The sequence below is a fragment of the Nyctereutes procyonoides genome, unplaced genomic scaffold (assembly GCF_905146905.1).
Source record: "Nyctereutes procyonoides isolate TBG_1078 unplaced genomic scaffold, NYPRO_anot_genome, whole genome shotgun sequence".
NCBI classification, from domain to species: Eukaryota; Metazoa; Chordata; class Mammalia; order Carnivora; family Canidae; genus Nyctereutes; species Nyctereutes procyonoides.
In genome coordinates this window covers 674,170-693,475 of record NW_026575139.1, presented here as the reverse complement: position 1 = coordinate 693,475, position 19,306 = coordinate 674,170, and the positions used below count along the sequence as shown (strand labels likewise).

Genomic DNA, 19,306 nt, shown 5'->3' with positions numbered 1-19,306 from the left:
GTCCAGTGACAGGGTCTGCGGGGGGTCTGAGGTGCTCACAGGGTACCGTGCCCCAGGCCTGAGCCAAGCTCAAGATCCTGCCTCGGGGTCCCTGGGAGCCTGCTCGAGTCGGGGGAGCTCAGCCCCCGGCCTGTGGGTGTGCAAGCGCCAGGGCCATGGCGGGACACTGAGCTGGGCAGGCAGAGAGCCCCGGGGCCTGGCCCTGCCCTTGGCCTGCTCACTTGGCCCGTCTGCACCGCCTGGGCTCCTCTGTCTGCCAGCGGGGTGCGTGGGGGTGGGCCTCGTGTCTCAGGCACAGAGCCAAGTATTCTGGGGTGGGGGGCTCCTCCCTTTTCTCTGTGGTAGACTCCTCCCTGTCCCCCCCTCATCCCCGTCCCTCCCCCCTCTCCCCGGGGAGCCCTGGCCACCAGTCAGTCCACCCACTGCCCACCTCCCGTGCCTCCTCCTGGCTCCCTGGGTGTGATTTGCTCGAACGTCACAGAAATGCCTCCTGAAAGGCATCTCACGTTGTCACAGAGAAGTTAGATCACACTCGATTCCTGACACTAATGCGCTACTTAAGATAATTCATCATCGCTCGCGGTATTAAGAGACGCAGAAGCGCCTTCCTGGGTGCCGAGCGCCCCTCCCCTCGCGCTGGGCCACCTCGCAGGAGGGGAAGCCCTTTTTTATGCAAAACGTGTTTTTTCCCTACCTGGCAGCCATTCAGCGGGGCTTTGTGGTAGCTGAACATTTAGGGGAGAGACTCTGCTGCCCCGGCCTGGTGCAAAGACCCTGTCATTTCGGGGCTGCGATGACAGGATCCTTGCAGGCAATGGCCTGTGCCTTCCGCGAGGACGGGGGCGACGGCGGGCTGTGGGCCGCTCTGTCCCCGCCCCGCGGGCCGTGGGTCCCTGGGTGCCCATTACTGTGGCCGGCTCCCACCCCGGGGGCACCTCCTGCCCCGCAAGAGCCCAGGCCCAGGGCCCCCCCCCAGGAATCCCCTCCAATCTGCACAACCCAGGTGACTCCTGCAGTGGCCAGGAGTTCACGCTGAAAAGGAAAGGAAAAAATTGCCAGAAATTACTGGGAAGTGCACATTTTCGTCTGCCTGGCAGCGGCATCTGGAAACGAAATAGTTTGTGTCGTGGGGGAATAAAAGAATCGATTCTCGCCTGGCGGAGCCCGGGTTCGGGGTGTGCGGAGGAGAAGTGCTTCTTCCCGCTTCTCCCCTGAGAACGCACCCTCCTTCCTGGAGCCGGTTTGCATGTCAATTTGCCGCGTGCCCGAGGGGAGAGGGTGGGCCTCGCGCGCGCCACCCACGGTAAACCAATTTTGCCGGCGTTATGTATCTGTCACTTACAATTAAATCCGTGAAAAATATCGGCTCTGAAATGAGTCTGGTAATTTGATTTACGCTGTGGTGGAGAAATCGAAGATCTCATCGGGGAGTGGAAGGTGGCGTCCTTCGGCAGAAAGTGGAGTCCGGGGCCCTCCCCGGAGGGACCCTGGTTCCCCGGGGGCTCATCCCGGTCGGGAGGCGCCCCTGCGGCCGCGCACGAGCTGCGGTTTGGGGTGCTGGTTCTCCCCGAAGGCTCTGGGGTGTCTGCGGTGACGCTTGCTCTGGGCTCCTGTGCCTAGGTCCCGGGTCCCCTCCCCTCTGGGCCTCTGTTCCCTAGGGGTGCCTGTCTCCTGTGGAACCCAGCCCGGGGGCGGGGGTGGAGGATGGGGGCACGCTTTTGTGTCTGTTTCTGTGTTTTAGGGTCACATGGAGCAGAGGCTGCTTGGTGACCTGCCAGCTAAGGCCGGGTCCTGCCCCCCGCCCCGCCCCAGCCCCTTTTGGGCAGAATCGAGCTTTCCCTGGGGGGCATCCACGTCCTGCTGGCCCAGGATCCTGCCCGTACCTGGGGTTTGAGTGGGGCTTCCCAGCACGGGGCCCCCAGCTTCTCCCCCAGGCCATCCGCACCTCTGCCTCTGCTCCTCCTGCCCAGTTTGTGGTGGACGCAGGTGTGCTTAGGGCCCCTGAGCAGCCTGGGGGCTGGGAGCTGGCGGGGGGGGGGGGCTTGGAGGCCCAGAGGCCGCCGACCTGGGGGCCGGGGCTGCCCTGTGGGAGCTCCTGGGGTGAATGCCCTGCCCTGTGGGCCCGGCCCCAGGCCTGAGCCCGCTTTCCTTGGGGCTGCACTTGGCCGCTTCCCGAGCCAGGCTGAGGGGCGGCCGGGCTTCCAGGTAGCACCTTCCTTCCCGCAGCGGAGCACCCTGGGACCAGGCCCTGTTGGGGGGAGTGTGGGCCATGCACCTTCCCCCCCATGCGCTGGGTCTTTGGCCTGTTTTCCTTGCTCCGCGGCCTCCCCTTTGCCTCTGCCCTCATTTTGGGATTTGAGGAGACCCAGTCTCCGGCTGTATGACCTGGAGAGACATGGACCTGTCAGCATGTTTCCTCCTCCTTAAGCCCAGGGGGGCGTGGGCGGGGGGGGGGGTGGTTCCCAGGGAAGCTAGCAGAGCTGCGCACTGTGCAAGGGGTTGATTCTGGTCCCAAAGGCCACGTGCCTTGGGGTTGAGCTCACTTAGCTTCCGGCTCTGCCTCGGGGTCAGCGATGGGGTGTGGAGGAGCCGCAAATCAAGGGCAGGTGGGGTGCACCCGGGTGCCACCCCACACTGCGTCCCTGTGTGCACGGGGGCGCCCAGAGCCTGCTCCCCCTGCGTGCTCCCCCGTCCTGGCCCCTGCGCCTCCTCGCCTGCTGACTGCCCGCACCAGGCTAGCGTCCCCTCCGTGAGCCCTGCTTTCTGCCTGCGGGATCCGCTCCAGCCCGAGCTGGGGTGAAGCACCCACATTCCTGCGGAGGGGATCCCCGTGCCGGGGCCTGGCCCGCTGTCTCAACTCGCGCGAGCTCTCCTGCCCTGTAATTAGCGGCCGCTGGGCGGGCAGGCGGCTGCTCAGATGCCCGCTCCGCCCGCCTCCTCCAGGTGAAGGTCATGCTGCGGATCTGGCCGGCGCAGGGGGCCCAGCACTCGGCCGAGTCCACGTCCTTCCTGAAGGTGGACCCACGCAAGAAGCAGGTGACCCTGTTCGACCCGGCCGCCGGGCCCCCGGGCAGCTCGGGCCCCCGACGGCCAGCCTCTGCCGCGGCTCCTAAGATGTTTGCCTTCGACGCCGTCTTCCCGCAGGACTCGGAGCAGGTGAGGGGGTGCGGGCATCCCGGCGGGGGGGGCCAGGCCTGTGCTTGCTTCTGGTGCCCAGTGAGGAGCAGGAGGCAGGAGCGAGGCCAGGGGGGCCCAGGCCCAGCCTGTTGTGCTTTACGCTCCTCCTTGGCCCCGGCCCTGGGGGGTCAGGCCGTTTCCCGGGGAAGGGCCCGATTTTCGGTGAGCTCCAGGGAAGCTTTGTGGCGGGGCTTGTTGGCTGGGTGTCTGTGGGCACCTGGGGTGCCGTGCGCTCTGTGTCCCTGGTTGCCTCCACGTGGTGGCATGGGCCGTGTGGCTGGCGGGCCGGTGCCGTGTGTGTGGTGTGTGTCTGCACGCTGTCTGTGCGCGTGGAGATCTCTGGATCCTGGGTCCTGTGTGTGCCAGCGTGGCCACCTTGTGAGCGGGGGACACACGGGTGTGGGGGGAGGCCGGGTGTTGGCCCCTTGACCCTGGCGCCTGCCCGCTGCCTTGTGGCCCTCTCCCAGGCGGAGGTCTGCTCGGGGACAGTGGCTGACGTGCTCCAGTCGGTGGTCAGTGGGGCTGATGGCTGCATTTTGTCCTTTGGCCACACGAGCCTCGGTGAGCATCCCGCATCATCCCCTCTCTGCCATCTCTGGGCTCATTTCGCCATTGGGAAGGGGGGTACGGACATATCCCACGTGGGCAGCAGGTGGGCACAGGGCCGGGGAGGGGGCCAGTCCTGGGCGGCAGGGGCCCTCGACCTGCAGGAGGCCCCAGGCAGGGCCCAGGAGGCAGCCGGGTGTGGCTGGGCTCTAAGGGCGTGTCACACCCGAGCTGGGGCCCTGACACGCCCACGTGGCCCCCAGGCAAGTCCTACACCATGATCGGGAAGGACAGCTCGCCCCAGAGCCTGGGCGTTGTGCCCTGCGCCATTTCCTGGCTCTTCAGGCTCATTGACGAGCGCAAGGAGAGGACGGGCACCCGCTTCTCCGTCCGCGTGTCGGCTGCGGAGGTGTGTGGCCCCGACGACAGTCCGCGGGACCTGCTGGCTGAGGTGGCCTCCGGCAGCCCCCAGGACGCCCAGTCCCCGGGCATGTACCTGCGGGAGGACCCTGCGTGTGGGGCGCAGGTACGCCACCAGCACCGTGGCCACCGGGGCGGGGGTGGGGGCAGGGCCAGGGTCCTGGGGGCGGCGAGGGTGGCCTCCGGGAGGCAGGCCCGGCCACAGCTGGTGCTTCCCGCTCCGCCGGTCCCCACTGCAGAACCAGAGCGAGCTCCGGGCGCCCACGGCCGAGAAGGCAGCCCTGTACCTGGACGCCGCGCTGGCGGCCCGCAGTGCCACCCGCCCCGGCGGCAGCTCACACCTGCTCTTCACGCTGCACGTCTACCAGTACCGCGTGGAGAAGTGCGGCAGGGGCGGAAGTAGGTGTCGCTCGCGTGCCCCCCCCACCACGGTGCCCCGCAGGGTCCGGGTGCCCGGGGGCCGCACCGCCACCTTCCTGCCCTGTGCTTTCAGTGTCCGGAGGCCGCAGCCGCCTGCATCTCATCGACCTGGGAGGCTGTGAGGGGGCACCCAGCCGGGGCGGGGAGGCCCCCGGGGGACCCTCGTGCCTGCCTCTGTCGGCCTTGGGCAGTGTCATCTTGGCCTTGGTCAGTGGAGCCAAGCACGTGCCCCACAGGTGAGTGGTGGGCTCCTCGGTGGGCACTGGTGGGGGTGGCCCCTGGGAGCCAGCCGGGGCATGGCGGGCCTGTCCAGGGTGCCCAGACCCCTGAGCCCCTCGGTTATGTCCCCCTCACCTGCCGGGCCTCGCTGCCCGAGGGCTTGTGTGTGGCAGGAGGGGGGGTCCTGGCCCCGAGGGCTGCATGCCCGACCTGACTCTGGGCTCCAGGCATGGCCCTGTCCTGGGGGGCGGCCTGCCTCCTTCCCTCCCGCCGGCCCTGTAGCACCCCCCACGCCCAGCCTCCCACCCTGACATCCCCTCCCCAGGCCCTCAGCCTCTGAGCAACCCTCGCCCCCAGGGAGCACAGGCTCACCATGCTGCTGCGTGAGTCCCTGGCCGCCCCCAGCTGCCGGACCACCATGATTGCCCACGTCTCGGACGCGCCGGCTCGCCACGCCGAAACGCTCAGCACCGTGCAGCTGGCTGCCCGCATCCACCGCCTGCGCAGGAAGAAGGTCAAGGTTGGTCCTGTCTCCCGCCCGCCCCTCCCCCTGGGGACCCCCGGGGTCTCGTGTCCTCCGAGGCTCCTGCCTGGCATGGTGAGGGGGCCTGCGCCCATCCCTGGCTGGACTCCCTGTGTGCCCTGGGGTCGCAGGGCCGTCCCCTGTGGCTCTGCCCGGACAGGGCAGGGAGCTGCGCCCGAAATCGCCTGCACCTCAGGCAGAACTGGAACTGCTCCTAGGGCGGGGCCTGTGTGTGCCTGTCAGGGGTCAGCCTGGGGTCCCCCTGGCCCGGGCCCTTCCCGATTCTGGCCCCCTGGTGCCAGCCCTCAGCGGGAGCAGGAAAGTGAGGTTAGGGGGGCGCCCTGGGGTCAGACGGACCTGGGTCTGAGGCCTGGATTTGCAGTTACGTGCGGTGTGGCTCTGGGTGCGTGTTCTTGCTTCCCTGTGATTCGGCTTAATGCTGTTTCCTTGGATCTCCGGAGTCCGCCGGGCTGGATGCACGAGCCCTTTGGCGCTGCCGCCGCCTCGGTGGGGTGCGGTCGGTGGATGCCAGCATCGTGCCTCCTCCGGGTGCGGCGTGCGTTGCCGGGACGTGGGGGATGAGGAGGTGGGTAAGGCGGTCGCTCACTGGGCCCGCTCCGCCCCCAGTACGCGTCCAGCTCCTCAGGCGGGGACAGCTCCTGCGAGGAAGGCCGCGCCCGCCGCCCCCCACACCTGCGACCCTTCCACCCCCGCTCTCTGGCCCCGGACCCCGGCCGCCTGGCCCCCAGCTCGCCCGGAGACCCCGACTACTCCTCCAGCAGTGAGCAGTCCTGCGACACGGTCATCTACGTGGGGCCCGGCGGGGCAGCGCTCTCGGACCGCGAGCTCACTGACAACGAGGGCCCGCCTGACTTCGTGCCCATCATCCCCGCGCTGAGCCGCCGCCGGCCCTCCGAGGGCCCGAGGGACGCCGACCACTTCCGCTGCAGCACCTTCGCGGAGCTGCAGGAGCGGCTGGAGGGCATTGATGGCAGCGAGGGCCCCTCGGGCGCCCTGGGCGTCCCCAGCGGAGCCCAGGCCAGCCCGGCCTGCGGGGGCAGGAAGCCCTCCCCGCCTGACGCCGCCTCCCCCAGGAAGGCGGTGGGCTCCCCGCTGGCGGCCAGCACGCCCCGAGGCAGCCCTGCCCCAGACATCCAGCGGGGTGCCCCGGAGCCCTCAAAGGCCGGTGCTGACCAGAAGGAGGGCGGCAGCACGAGGCCCGAGCAGCTCGTGCCGGACAAGGCCGCAGGGGGCGGAGGCAGGAGGCCACTGCCCAGCCCGGCCCCTCCGCCTCCTCGGCAGCTGGAAGCCAGCAGAGCGCCCGAGGACCCCGGGGGAGGGAGCGCCGATGGCGTGGTACGGACGCCCCCCGTGGGCATGAGTGGGCAGGCGGGCTGCCCCCGCCCCTCGGCACAAGGCCGTCGTCTGGAGCGCGGCCTGCTGACCACCACGGTGACCCTGCAGCAGCCCGTGGAGCTGAACGGTGAGGATGAGCTGGTGTTCACAGTGGTCGAGGAGCTGTCCCTGGGCGGGCTTGCCGGCTCCGGCCGCCCCGCCAGCCTGGCCAGCTTCGGCAGCAACTGCTCCCTGCAGGCCCTGGCCTCGGGGTCGAGGCCGGTGAGCATCATCAGCAGCATCAATGACGAGTTCGATGCCTACACCACGCAGGCCCCTGGCGGGCCCTCAGAGGGAGCAGCCTGGGCCGGGAGCAGCCACGGCTCCTCCATCAGCTCCTGGCTCAGCGAGGTCAGCGTCTACACGGACGACCGCCACAGCCCCGCGCCTCAGCCTCCCTTCGGGGCCAGCCCCGACTCGCCAGCACGGCCCGACCCCCTGGGCCCCCCGGTCCTGGGCAGCTCCCCGGATGAGGGCAGCTGTCGGTTCCCGGAGCACAGTAGACCGGACAGCCCTGGCCTGGCCCGGAGTCCCCGGCCCGGGGAGGGGGCTGCGGCGGCCCCCGCCCGACCTGGCAGGGAGTCCCCGGCCGCGTCCCCGTGGGGGGCAGCCCCGGCGCAGACTATCCACTCTAGCCTTCCCCGGAAACCGAGGACTTCCTCTGCGGCCGGTCGTGCAGGCTGCTCCCGCCTGGCCCCGAGCCCGCCCGGCCCTGGAGGCCTGTTCGAGGACCCCTGGCTGCTGCGGGCCGATGAGCGAGGCCCCCTGCAGCTGGTCCCTGCCGGCAGGGCCCCCAGCCCGGCCCCGGTGCTGGCCTGTGCCCGGAGGGTGGCGGACGGCTGTGAGGTGGCAGGCAGGGCGGCCCACAGGCCAGAGGCTGCGGCTCCGATCCCGCCGCTGCGGAGGGGGGCCACCACGCTGGGGGTGACCACGCCCACCGCATCCTGCAGGGACGCCCTGGCCGACGCGGCCGCCTGCCTGGCCAACCCGAAGGCTGCCCCTGGCAGCAAGAAGAGCTTGGCTCCCAAGGGAGGCCTCTTCCCCAGGCCCAGCGGGGCGGCCCCCCCGGCCCCTCCCGTGCGCAAGTCCAGCCTGGAACACAAGAGCAGCCCCGCTCCCGCCGCGCCCCAGGCCGGGGGCCTGACCCGGGCCGCGGCTGCCGCCTTCCCCCGAGGGGAGGAGGAGGCCAGGCTGGGCGGCCGGGCTGAGCACTCCGTCCCCAGGGCCACGTCCAGCCTGAAGGCCCGGGCCGGCAAGGCAGAGGCGGCGTACCGTCCCGGCCCCCACGGCTCTCTGGAGCGCGGCGACGGCCTGGCGCACGGCAGCGGCAAGGCCAGGGACGCCCCCGGGAGGCCTGCGCGGGCCGTGCCCAGGTTGGGGGTACCGTCCGCCAGCCCCGTGCCCGGGCCCGCTCCCGCCTGCCGGGGCAGCCCGGCCAAAGGTGCGGGGGTCCCCAAGGCCCCGGCCGGCGGGGGCAAGGGCCGCAGCCTCGCGGCTGCTGGGTCGAGGGCCCCGGGCGCTCCAGTGAAGCCGCTGACCCCCGCGGTGGGCAGGACGCCCGGCGGCCCCACGGCGGCTCCCAGGGCGGCCCCGCGGGCAGCGCCCGGCGTGGGGGCCAAGGCCAGCCGCGGCACCATCATGGGCACGAAGCAGGCGCTCCGGGCCGCCCACAGCCGCGTCAACGAGCTGGCGGCCAGCGGGGCCCCCGGCAGAGGCGGCCCGTCCTGGGGCTCGGCGGACTCGGACAGCGGCAGTGACAGCGGCGTGAACGTGGGCGAGGAGCGGCCGCCCGCCGGCCCGGCGCTGCCGTCCCCCTACAGCAAGGTGACGGCCCCGCGGCGGCCCCAGCGCTGCAGCAGCGGCCACGGCAGCGACAACAGCAGCGTGCTGAGCGGGGAGCTGCCGCCCGCCATGGGCCGCACCGCCCTGTTCTACCACAGCGGCGGCAGCAGCGGCTACGAGAGCGTGCTCCGCGACAGCGAGGCCACCGGCAGCGCCTCCTCCGCCCCCGACTCCATGAGCGACAGCGGGGCCGCCTCCCCGGGCGCCCGCTCCCGCAGCCTGCGGTCCCCCAAGAAGAGGGCCACAGGTGGGTGTGGGTGTGGGTGTGGCTGTGGCGCGGTTTCCGCGCCCTCTGGCCCCGGCTGGCCCCGCTGGAGCGGGCTGGTGAGGCTGGCGTGCGCGGGTCACCCCGCTGGGGCGCAGGGAGCCAGGCGAGGCCTTGGCTTTGGGGCTCAGGCCCAGCTGCCCGGGAGCGCCCCCCGCTGCTGGCGTGGAGGGGACCTGGGGCTGGGCCAGCTCCCGGCTCTGGGCGGGGGGCACGGAGGGGCGTCCTGGGAGATGCAGGTGGGCCTGGCTCAGGACTCTGTCCCCGGGGCGTCAAGCAGGGCCTCAGGGTGACCGACGGGGTGTTGAGGCTGCCTGTGGGGGCGGGGGCTCCTGGACGGGCTCCTGTGCTCTCTCCGCCCTCAGCCCCCGCGCCCACCCAGCGCCCGCTCTCTGCTCCAGGTCTGCAGCGGAGACGGCTGATCCCCGCCCCCATGCCCGACGCCGCTGCCCTGGGCCGCAAGCCCAGCCTCCCCGGGCAGTGGGTGGACCTGCCCCCGCCCCTGGCCGGCTCCCTGAAGGAGCCTTTCGAGATCAAGGTGTATGAGATTGACGACGTGGAGCGCCTGCAGCGACACCGCCCGCCCCCCAGGGAGGACCCGGCCGAGGTCAGGGCCTCAGCCGGCGGGGTGCTGGGGCCCCCGGGAGGGGGGCTGGTGGTGACAGTCCTGGGATGGCAGCCGGGACCCCTGGGGGTGTGGCCCAGTGACCAGCTGACCTTCTCTTCCCCTCTTCCCTCAGCCCTCCCAGGATGTGGAGAAGGTAGGAACCAGCCCTCCCCAGCCCCGAGCCCGTGGCGGCCGCCGATGCCCACTGTGGGCAGAGTGGGTGGTCGGAGGGGTCCCCAGGTCAGCACCCAGGTCCCGGGGAGCTGCACCTGATGGAGGGCTTCCCATAGCTGGGCCCGGTCGTCCTGGGCCCGGGTTCCAGGCAGCAAGGTCACGCGTGCAAGCCTCACATGGGGTGGGGTGGGGGCCGGGTCTGGCCCTTGCCCACCCTTGAGGCCCCCGTTGTATATTTGCCCAGGCCTGGAGGCCGGAGGAGGACTTGGGACCAAAGCCCGGGGTGCCGGGAGACCCTGGGAGTAGGGGCCCTCCGTGCCTGAGCACCCGCCTGCCCCTTGCCCCCCAGGGTCTGGCGTGCGCCAGCGCCAAGCTGCGACTGGCCGAGCGCAGGCAGCAGCGGCTTCGGGAGGTGCAGGCCAAGCACGAGCACCTCTGCGGGGAGCTGGCGGAGACCCAGGGCCGGCTGATGGTGGAGCCCGGGCGCTGGCTGGAGCAGTGTGAGTCCCCCACCCGCCTCCCCGCGGGGAGCACCGAGGTTCCCCATCCGGGGGAGGCACAGGCTTGCAGGGCCCTGGACTCTGCCCTCTGCCCTGGGCGCCCCCAAGCCGGCCGCTGCCCTCTAGAGCTCCAGGTGCCCTCCTCACCGCGGCCAGACGGGGGCCCCGTGTCCTCGGCCCCGAGGGCGCCCCGGCCTGACCGGCTGCCCGCTGTCCTTCCCCAGTCGAGGTGGACCCGGAGCTGGAGCCCGAGTCAGCCGAGTACCTGGCGGCCCTGGAGCACGCCACGGCCGCCTTGGAGCAGTGCGTGAACTTGTGCAAGGCGCACGTCATGATGGTCACCTGCTTCGACATCAGCGTCGCCGCCCCCGCCGCCGCGCCGGGGCCGCAGGAGGTGGACGTCTGAGGCTGGGCGCTGGGCGCGGGAAGGGGACGTGGGATGGAGCGCGGATGTGGCGGGGGTCGGAGGGATGAGGATGCGGAGGGTCCGGCGCGGCCCCGGGGGTGGCTCGGAGACGGTGAGCGGCATGGGGGAGGGGCTGGCCAAGCGGAGAGGACGGAGGGAGGGAGGGAGTGTGCCGGAGACGACGGTCACCACCCAGACAGCAACGCAAGTGCCTTTAACCTTGAACTGGACTTCTCTCTTTTTTGCGTTTGGTGCTAAGGACTCAAGACACCAGCAGCCGGTGTGCCCGGGCCGCGGCCCGGGTGGCGGCGGTGGCCGTCTAGGTGCCGGCCGGGGCTCTTCCCGGCCAAGCAGCCTCATGTAGCAGGACAGCTCCGGGCCGGGCGGCCCGTGTGTCAGGACGCACGATGACTTCTCCTTCACGGCTGTTTCCTCCCGGCAGAGCCGGCCCTGGTGCTCGCCAGACCCCGGTCTGCGTGTCGCGCCGGGGGGTCCCCGGGGCAGGGAGGGCCCACCTCCCTGGGAGCACCCAGGGCCTGCTCTGTCCTGAGGACGCAGGGAGGGCAGCGCCCACGTGGCGCCTTCTTCTACGGCAGGAATTCTTACCAAAACCACAAGCAAAAAACAAAACCAACACACACACACACACACACACACGAAAGGGGCGGGGAGGGGAGTTAAGGGTTTTGTAAAGGTTCTGTTAGGTTCATATTTTTATATCATTTTGCCTATAAATGCAGTATTTGCAGTGGGAATTTGGAGACAAATGATCTATGTTTTTATGGTTTTCTACGGAAGGTATCCCTCAGGCCGGGCTCTTTCTGGGGGGCACCCGGGGCAGGGCGGGGGTCCTGGGGGCGCTGCTTGCCAACTGCAGACCAGGGGTGGGCCTGCCCGCGTGCGTGGTGTTCCCATCCCAGTGGGCTCTGTTTTCTGACCTTTGTGTATTTTCTAGGGGCGTCCAGACCTTTGTACAAATGTGTAGATAACCTCTTGCTACAGCTTTTATTTGTGAATAAAAGACACGTCGGTTGTTAAAACGGCTCCTGAGCTCACTGGGCGGCGCGCTGCCCTCCCAGGGTCCCGGGCGAGGGGGGACCCCTCTTCAGGACGGCAGGGGACTTGCCTTCCACCGGCAGCCCCTGCAGCAGCCCCGGGGCCTGGGATTCAAGCCCCGTTCCCTCCCTGACTGCCTTCCTGAGCTGCCCTAGCTCTTGGGGTCCCCAGGCTGGGGGTGGGGCCGGGCTGACGGGGAAACAGCACTTTCTAGTGGGCTCCCGGGCCCTTCCCAGGGGTTATGTTAGCTTGGGAAACTGAGGCAGGTGCTGGGGTGGCCCGGCCTGTCTTTCCAGGAGACAGGTGAGTGAGTAGATACAACGGACACAGCCACCCTCCCCACCCCGCACCTTCTTGCGGGGCCTCAGGCTGCTCCCCCTGATGCTCAGACTGTGGTCCTGGTCCTGAGCAGCCCGGGCTGCTGTCCCCCTCCGTCTGGGTGCCCCCTCCCGGCCGGCTGGGCCCTTCCTAGTGAGGTCTGGGGCTCCCCCTGCAGCACGGGGGCTGCTCCGTCCTGCACATCACACCTGGTGTGGTCTCTGCCCACACTCCCGGCCTCCGTGGGACCTCGAAGGGGGGGGGGATCTGAGTCATTGCTCCCCCACATTGGGCACAGGGCTGCACCTCGGCAGGGCCTCAGAGGATACTTGGTGGAGGAAGAATGAACGCATGAGAAAGTAAATGGAGTTTCTCTTCGAGGAGGAGGTCCTGCTGGGGCCGAGGCAGGTTCAAGAGCCGCCCTGGACCCTCCTGGATCCGAGCCCCCTGCTGCCGGGGGCACGTGGGCCCCTCCGTCCCCGGGGTGGGGGTCACACGTCAGCCAGAGGCACTGGAGGCCCAGACCAGCCCCAGGCTGTCCCTTTCTCTTCCGAGGCCGGGTTTGGTTCCCAGCAGGAGCCTGGCCCTACACCACCACCACAAGGCCTGCTTCTCCGCCACTGAATCTGGGGGCCCGTGAGGGGTCGAGGCGGGCGTGGTGGGACTCTGGGTGGGTTGGGGGTAGGGCCTGATAACAGGGGAGAGGGGCTCTGGTGAGAGGACAGCCCTGCTCCTTCTACCCGTCAGTCACTGGGGGAGCTCTTCCTGCCCTTGACCCCCTCTGACCCCTGCCCCGCCACCTGTCCTGGTTGGGGGTGTCTGTGGAGCAGGCCCCGGGGCCAGGGAGGGCTGACCCTCCGGACCAGCCAGGGGAGTCTGCTTCCCACAGTCCGGGGGAAGCACCGGGAGGGTGGTGCCTGCGTTTCTGGGTGGGAACCCCATCCTGGGGGCAGCTGGGAGCCAGGGGCGCCTTTCATCTGGGACATCAAAGCCTCGGCCCTGTCATTACCTGCTGGGAACCCAGCTGGGGAGCGCCCATTTTATGGATGGGAAAGCCGCCGCCGCCTGGGACCCAGCTCTGTGACAGCGGCCGGGGCGGCCCCGTGTGTGCCCGCTGTCGGGGATCTGTGGGTGCCCTGCATTCGGGAGGTTGGGGGAAACGGAGCCCCAAGTGGGCAGGGCTGCCTCCAGCTCCTGGTCCCATGTTCTTTCTTCTTGGAGGGGGTGCAGAGTTCGCAGGGTGGGGAGAGGGGTTCTCTGTGGGGGCCGGGGCCAGCCAACCCTGGAGGTGGGAGTGCTGGCCGGGGGAGCCCGAGGGCCTGCCTGGGCCATCTGGGGACAAGGACACGAGCCGGCCCAGGCACGGCATCTCTCACGGCCTCCAAGGCCGGCCTGGCGCCTCGCCAGCTTGCTCCCCTGGGTGAGGTGCCCGCCTGACTCACCCTGCGAGTCCAGGCCTGCTTGGCCCGCCCTGCCCTGGGCACGGGAGGCCGCCTAGGAAGGGGGGCCAGGCGGAGGTCAGGCGGGGCCGGATGACCGGGGTGGGGGGGCGCAGGGACCGGCGTGGCCAGGAACAGGCCAGAGCCAGGGCGAGGGGCGGGCGGCTGGGGCGGGAGCTGGGCGCCTGGCCTGCAGCCCCCAGGAGGTGCTTCTCCTGGGCCGGAGCCTGCCCCCTCCTTCCCGGCCTTAATCTGGGCAAAAGGGCCATGAGGACCTCCCCGCTCCCCCTGCCCCCGGGGGTTTCGGGAGCCCGGGGACAGCCGGGAGCTTCAGGAGTGGGCGCCTGGCTCTCTGAGCCTCCCCCTCTGACCACCTGCACACAGCAATGGCCCCGGGGAGGTGATGCTGGCCGCCGTGGTGATTGTGGGGGGGCGGTGGCGGCATCCCCAGGGTCATCGCAGTGGCAGCAGTGACATTGGGGATGGTGGTGGCAGGGATGGGCGAGCCTGGTCCCTTCGGAGCTCGGAGCAGCACACTTTCAGCCTGTCTCGGGCCCTGTGGTGCCTGTGGGGCCGTCCCGCTCCGGGCCCCTGTCCCCCTCCTGGCCCCCGGCCGCTGTGAAGCCAGCTGCGGGGCCTCACCCCCTCCTGACCTATGTCCCCCGGGGAATTGGGGGTGAGGTCACGCCAGCCGTCTCCGTGGGCTCCCGCCGGGCCCGAGCCCTGCGGCCTGGACAGGGTGGCTGAGGTGATGGGTCGTCCCCTCCCAGTGACCAACCAGTCCTCCCTGGCCGCCAGGGCACCGGGCGCTTTCCTGAGGTCTGGGGCAGAGAGCAGCCCGGCAGGGGTGCCTCAGTCTCCTCCTCAGACTTTGAGAGGGTGTTCGCGCTGGGCATCTGTCCACCCCTGGTCTCCCCCAGTGCTGCCCCCCGGCCCCCATGCCCAGGGGCACGTGGGCTATCTGGGGTGCACTGTCCCAGGGGAGTCTGAGCACCCCCAGGGGGCCTCCCTGCAGCCTTGGGTCGGGCAGGGCTTGTCTCGGGGCTGCCCACCCCCCCGCTGGCTCCGCTCCTGGGCCCCGGGCTGGGGGGACAGAGCAGCTCCCGCTCGTCCCCAACTGGGTGCCCGAGGGTCCTGGGGGCTGGCGCTTGGCCCTGGAGTCTGCTGCTGCAAACAGGAAGCTCGGAGGGTGACTTCTCCCTCCTGATAATGTGTTTACCAAGGCGGGATCCAGGCCCCATTTCCACACAGGAAGCCACGGAGGCTGGGAGGAGGCTGGGAGGGGGCCGGGAAGGAATTCCCTGGGCTGGCCAAGAAGCCGCTTCCTGAGGGCGGGTCTGCGGGGGGGGGTGTGCAGAGGAGCCTCGGAGCCCAGGACTCAGGCCCGGGGGCTCTGGGCGCCCTGTGACCCCACCCCGTGCTGTGGCTGGGGACACTGAGGCCCCATGAGACCTGGGCTGCGTCTAGCATGGCCTGGCTCAGGGGCAGGTGGGAGCGCAGGGCTGGGGGAAGGGCCTTCTGGGAGGGGTGGGGGCGGACCGTGTGGCCCCCACCGGGTGTCTGTACCTGGAGCAGGTGCTGGGGGCCCTCCCTCCCTGCTGCTGTCCTGCCCCAGAGGCACCGGGCTCCAGGCCAGCTCTAGCCTGCGGCACCCGCGCCCTCCCGACCCGGTCCCCCCACCCCAGACTGAAGACCCCAAATGCCTCTCAACCTTCTAAACAAATGTTGGCTTCTCAGCTGGGTTCCTGAATGTGCCCCTGCCTCTCTCCCTCCTTCTCCCCCTCCCTCCTGCCCCCTCATCCCCCTCTATCTCCCCTCCTCCCCCAGTCTCCCCTCCTCCCACTCCTCCCCCTCATTTGCCTCCACTCTCCCTTCTTCCCCTCCCTTCCCCCTCCATCTTCCCCCTCCCCTCCCCCTCCTCCTCCCCTCCTCCTCCTCCCTTCCCCTCCTCCTTCTTCTCCTCCACCTTGTGATATAGGCCCCCAGAGACAAGTACAGGACTTCACCTGCAGCCACCGCCCAGCCCCATTAAACCTTCGCCATATTCGCCTTAGAATCCCCTTTTAAAAATAATTGTATCTTAGATTTACAGGAGAACTCTGAGAACGGCCGGTGACGTCTCTAGAGCAGTCCCCTGTACCCCGGCTCAGCTCCCCGCGAGCACCTTGCAGAGCGCGGCCGAGCCGGCTGATGCGTGGTCAGCAGCTAAGGCCAACGGTCGTCCAGATTTCCCCGCACGCCCCCCTGGTCCAGGCTGCCCCCGAACAGCGCACTGCGGGGCACGGCCTCGATACCAGGGATCCCCCAAGAGGCCGGCCCTCCTCTCTCGATTCCCCCTCGGTGCGAGCTGTGTGGGTACTGACCTCCTACGTCGGGGTTTAAGCCAATACGACTTGACTTTGTTGCAGAATTATTCCAGCTTTGGCCACGGGAGCCCTTGCCGCTGGCCAGAGCCGGACTTGAGGTGCGGGGCGTGTGGAGAGGGGGTCGTACCGCCCGTCCTGCGGCGCCAGGGTCCCTGCCCGGCCTGGTCTCTCTGCTGACTCCTCACTGGTTCCCGGCTGCCATCGGAGCCTGCGGGCCTGGCTCCCCGACGTGACAGCGGGGGCAGGGAGCACCGGCGGCCCGGGCCCTCCCCGGGGCTCCCCGACTGTGGCGGGAGGCAGCGGGGCTGTGGGCAGGACGCCCCCTCGGCTCTGAGCAGCCTTGTGGAGCCCTGGGAGTCTGGAGCAGCGAGGGGGCCCTTGGGCGCTGCCTGAGGCCGGGAGCGGCCCTTCGGTGGCCACAGCTGGGTGGCCGGGCCCCGGGCGTCTCAGCGAGCCCAGGGTCTGCTCAGGGACCGTGGGGAGGCGTGTGTGCGGGGGCCGCTGGCCGGCTGGTGCAGACCGCGCCGTAGTGCCCCGAGTGACCTGCTGGGCCAGGGCCCCGGGGCTGGAGGACGCCCGGTGACGTCTCTAGAACCCGCAGGGCGGCTCCAGGTGAGGTCACCCCATACCTGCCTTCACGCTGTCATCACTTGGGAACTATGAGGTCAGCTGGGGCCCGCCACCGCCCCGGGCAGCCGGGCCCAGCTCCGTCAGCGGCCCTGCTCAGGGGAAACCGAGGTCTAGGTTAATAAAATGTCTTTCCTGTGCCCCGAGGAAGACCCGTGCCCCGCCGGGAGCAAGCCCCCAAGCTCGGGGCGTTGGAAGGGGGCCCCACACAGCCCAGCCGCGGGGACGGGGGTTCGGGGCGAGACTGTCACAGGCCGCCCCGGGGACGGGGCCCAGGAGGGCCACTGCACTCTGGGTCCTGGACAGGTGCCCCCGTCCCGTGCCTGCTTCCCCTCCTGTAGAAGGAGGCGGCCTGGCTGAGCCAGCCCCGGGTCTCCACGGTTTGGAATAAATCTCTCCTGTTTCTCCAGCGCCGGAGACACGGGGCCGTATTTCTTGCAGCCCTCGGTGGCCGTGCGGGGAAGCCGATCTGCCAGGCGGAGTGGGGACGTTCTAAATCCAGCGGCCTGCCCTGATTTGTGGGCCTGTCTGTGCTGGTGCGGGGCGCGCAGGCATCTTTATGAGACAGGATGGGCCTCGGCTGGGAACCCAGGACGTCGGGGTTGGGGGAGCTGGTCTGCAGCCCGAGCCGCCCCCGCCTTCTGGCCCCGTGCACACCCGTGTCCCCGAGGGATCTGCTGCCCTTGCTTCCCACAAAGGCTTCTGGCCTCGGGTTTCTGGATCCTTCCGGGGGTTTCCAGGGCTTGCTGGAGGCTGGCTTTTTCAGGGACGTGGTGCCTACATGTTCATATAGGTGAGCCTCTGGCCACCCCCACGGGTCCACTCCGAGGGACGCACCTCGCAGCAGAAGCCCCAGGATTTCCCAAGGGTGAATGTTCCGGGCTCCGTCTTGCACTGGGGGATGCTGAGAATGCCTGGCAGGCTCCAGCCAGGGTCTCCCCTCCCCAGGCTCTTTGGCCCTGGAACCCCCAGCCTGACGGAAGCCCCAAAACTGCGCATCCTGGTTCCCAGGCTCTGGGAGTCCTCAGAGCAGGGGAACAGAAGGTTCTGAGCCGGGTGGCCTGGGCAGGTGACCCCTTCTCTGAGTCCCAGGCATCAGGGAGCAAGTACCCCATTGTCCTGCCTTCCTGCTGGCTCGCTGTGCTCGTGCTTAGCAAGAAGAGAAGACAATCGTCCTCCCCCATCAGGGAGAGGGGCATTGGGAATCTGGGAGGCGGCGGCGGAGGGGGGCCTGGGGGGAGTGTCCCGGCACCAGGGGTTGGTGCCCCCGTCTGGGCTGGGAGAGCCAGCTGGGGCCGCCTGCAGCTGTCTCCACGGCTCCCGGCAGAGAGGGTCCCTGTGTGAGCAGCAGGCAGGGCCTTCCTGAGTCCATTATTTCCTTATAAACGCCTCAGTGGCCCTGAGGGCCACCCCCGAAGGCCCCCAGTGAGCCCTACGCAGGGGGTGGCTGAGGGCGTAGATGGGGACAGTTCCCTGGGTCTGGCTGCTGTGTGAGGGGAGCCAGGGGTTCCTGGGGTCAGTCCCAGGACAGACAGCCTGGGCTGGGAACCTGGCATGCTTGAGCCCTCGAGGGGGTGGCGGGGGGTCAAGGGCGGAGCGGGTGAAGACTCAGCCAGCTGGATGGCAGGGCCCAGGGGACCAGGCAGGGGCACGGGGTCAGGGCGAGGAGGGGAGGAGGGGGGTGCTGGCTGGCTGAGTAGGGGGGCACCGTTTACTTATTTCCCATCGTCCTGATCTGTGGGGAGACTGGGTCCCGGGGGGAAATGTGTGTCGGGCCATGTAATTTGTTAATAAGCCACAGAGGAAAATAGATCTCGGCGGGAAGCGTGCCTCCCCCAGGAGCCGGGTTTATGAATCGGTGCACATTCATGCACACACACGCACACTCACACGTGTGGACTGCGGCCCCAGTGCTCCGTGCTGGTCACGTCAAGGTTCTTAGAATCCTGGTTTGGGGGTGAGGATCCTCTTCCCCAGCCCCCCAGCCCCAGTTCTTTCTGGGAGGTCTTTCTGGCAAGTCTGCGGGGAGGCCCCCTGGCCATGGTTACCACAGGTTAGGGCTCCCAGAGCAAACCTGCACGCCGAGCCTCGGGGACGCAGGGGAGGGGACGGCTCTTCCCCACATCGCCTGACAGACGGTCTTTCTGGCCCTGCAGGACACTCGGGGCTGCCTGGGCAAAACGGCCAGACCATCGGGGCAGCAGGAGGCCCCTGAGCTCCTGGCGGCAGGAGGAAGGCTGGGGGCAGGGCTCTGTGCTGTGGTTGCCCTGGGTCGGTGCCCTTGGCTGATGCCCCCGGAAGCCCTCTTCTGTTACAGAGGCCCCTTCGCAAGCCTGCCTGCTGGGTTGGGGGGTGGGTGGGGGATCCTTAAGTGTCCTTTCAGAGTCCCCCAGATTGGCCGTCCAGGCTGATGGCATCCAAGCAGGTCCCATCAGGCCAGCCCAAGGAGCCCACCTTCACCCTAGGGTGGGGGTGGGCACGGTCCTGAGCAGGAGTGGGGTCTAGGCTCCTGGCAGCCAGAACTGAGGTGAGCCCTCCTTTTGAGAGGGGCTGGGGTCCCAGAGCTGGGGGCAGCCGGGTAGGGAGGCTGCAGGAGGTGGGTGCCATGGGAGGTGGCATGCAAGTGCCAGGACCCACCAGGGCGAGGGCTGCTAGCCGGTGGGCTGGGTGGATGCCGGTTTGGGGGCCCTCACCTTTTTAAAAAATTTTTTATTGATTTATTTTTTAAAGATTTTATTTATTTATTCATGAGAGACACAGAGAGAGGGAGAGAGAGAGAGAGGCAGAGACGCAGGCAGAGGGGGAAGCAGGCTCCATGCAGGGATCCCGACGCGGGACTCGATCCTGGGACCCCGGGGTCATGTCCTGGGCCGAAGGCAGGTGCTCGGCCACCGAGCCACCCAGGGCCCCCGCACTCACCTTTTAAAACATGATTATCCCCACATCCTTTCTCCTGGTTTGCTTGTTTCTCCGGGCAGACAGGTGCCTGACTCTGGAGAGGGCGGT

At 69.2% G+C, this 19,306-nt stretch overlaps 1 protein-coding gene across 2 annotated transcripts in view; it reads left to right on the top strand.

Annotated features, from left to right (window-relative positions):
• Positions 1-11,534, top strand: part of KIF26A (kinesin family member 26A) — a 39,980-nt gene extending 28,446 nt beyond the window's left edge. For both annotated transcript variants that reach the window (XM_055303966.1, XM_055303967.1), the window contains exons 6-16: positions 2,944-3,156; positions 3,645-3,738; positions 3,987-4,249; positions 4,383-4,542; positions 4,637-4,799; positions 5,140-5,302; positions 5,933-8,789; positions 9,209-9,414; positions 9,548-9,568; positions 9,938-10,088; positions 10,313-11,534. In XM_055303966.1, the coding sequence (XP_055159941.1) occupies positions 2,944-3,156; positions 3,645-3,738; positions 3,987-4,249; positions 4,383-4,542; positions 4,637-4,799; positions 5,140-5,302; positions 5,933-8,789; positions 9,209-9,414; positions 9,548-9,568; positions 9,938-10,088; positions 10,313-10,494 (4,473 nt within the window). In that variant the 3' untranslated portion in view covers positions 10,495-11,534. The remainder of the gene's footprint in view (positions 1-2,943; positions 3,157-3,644; positions 3,739-3,986; positions 4,250-4,382; positions 4,543-4,636; positions 4,800-5,139; positions 5,303-5,932; positions 8,790-9,208; positions 9,415-9,547; positions 9,569-9,937; positions 10,089-10,312) is intronic.
• The last annotated feature ends 7,772 nt before the right edge of the window (positions 11,535-19,306 follow it).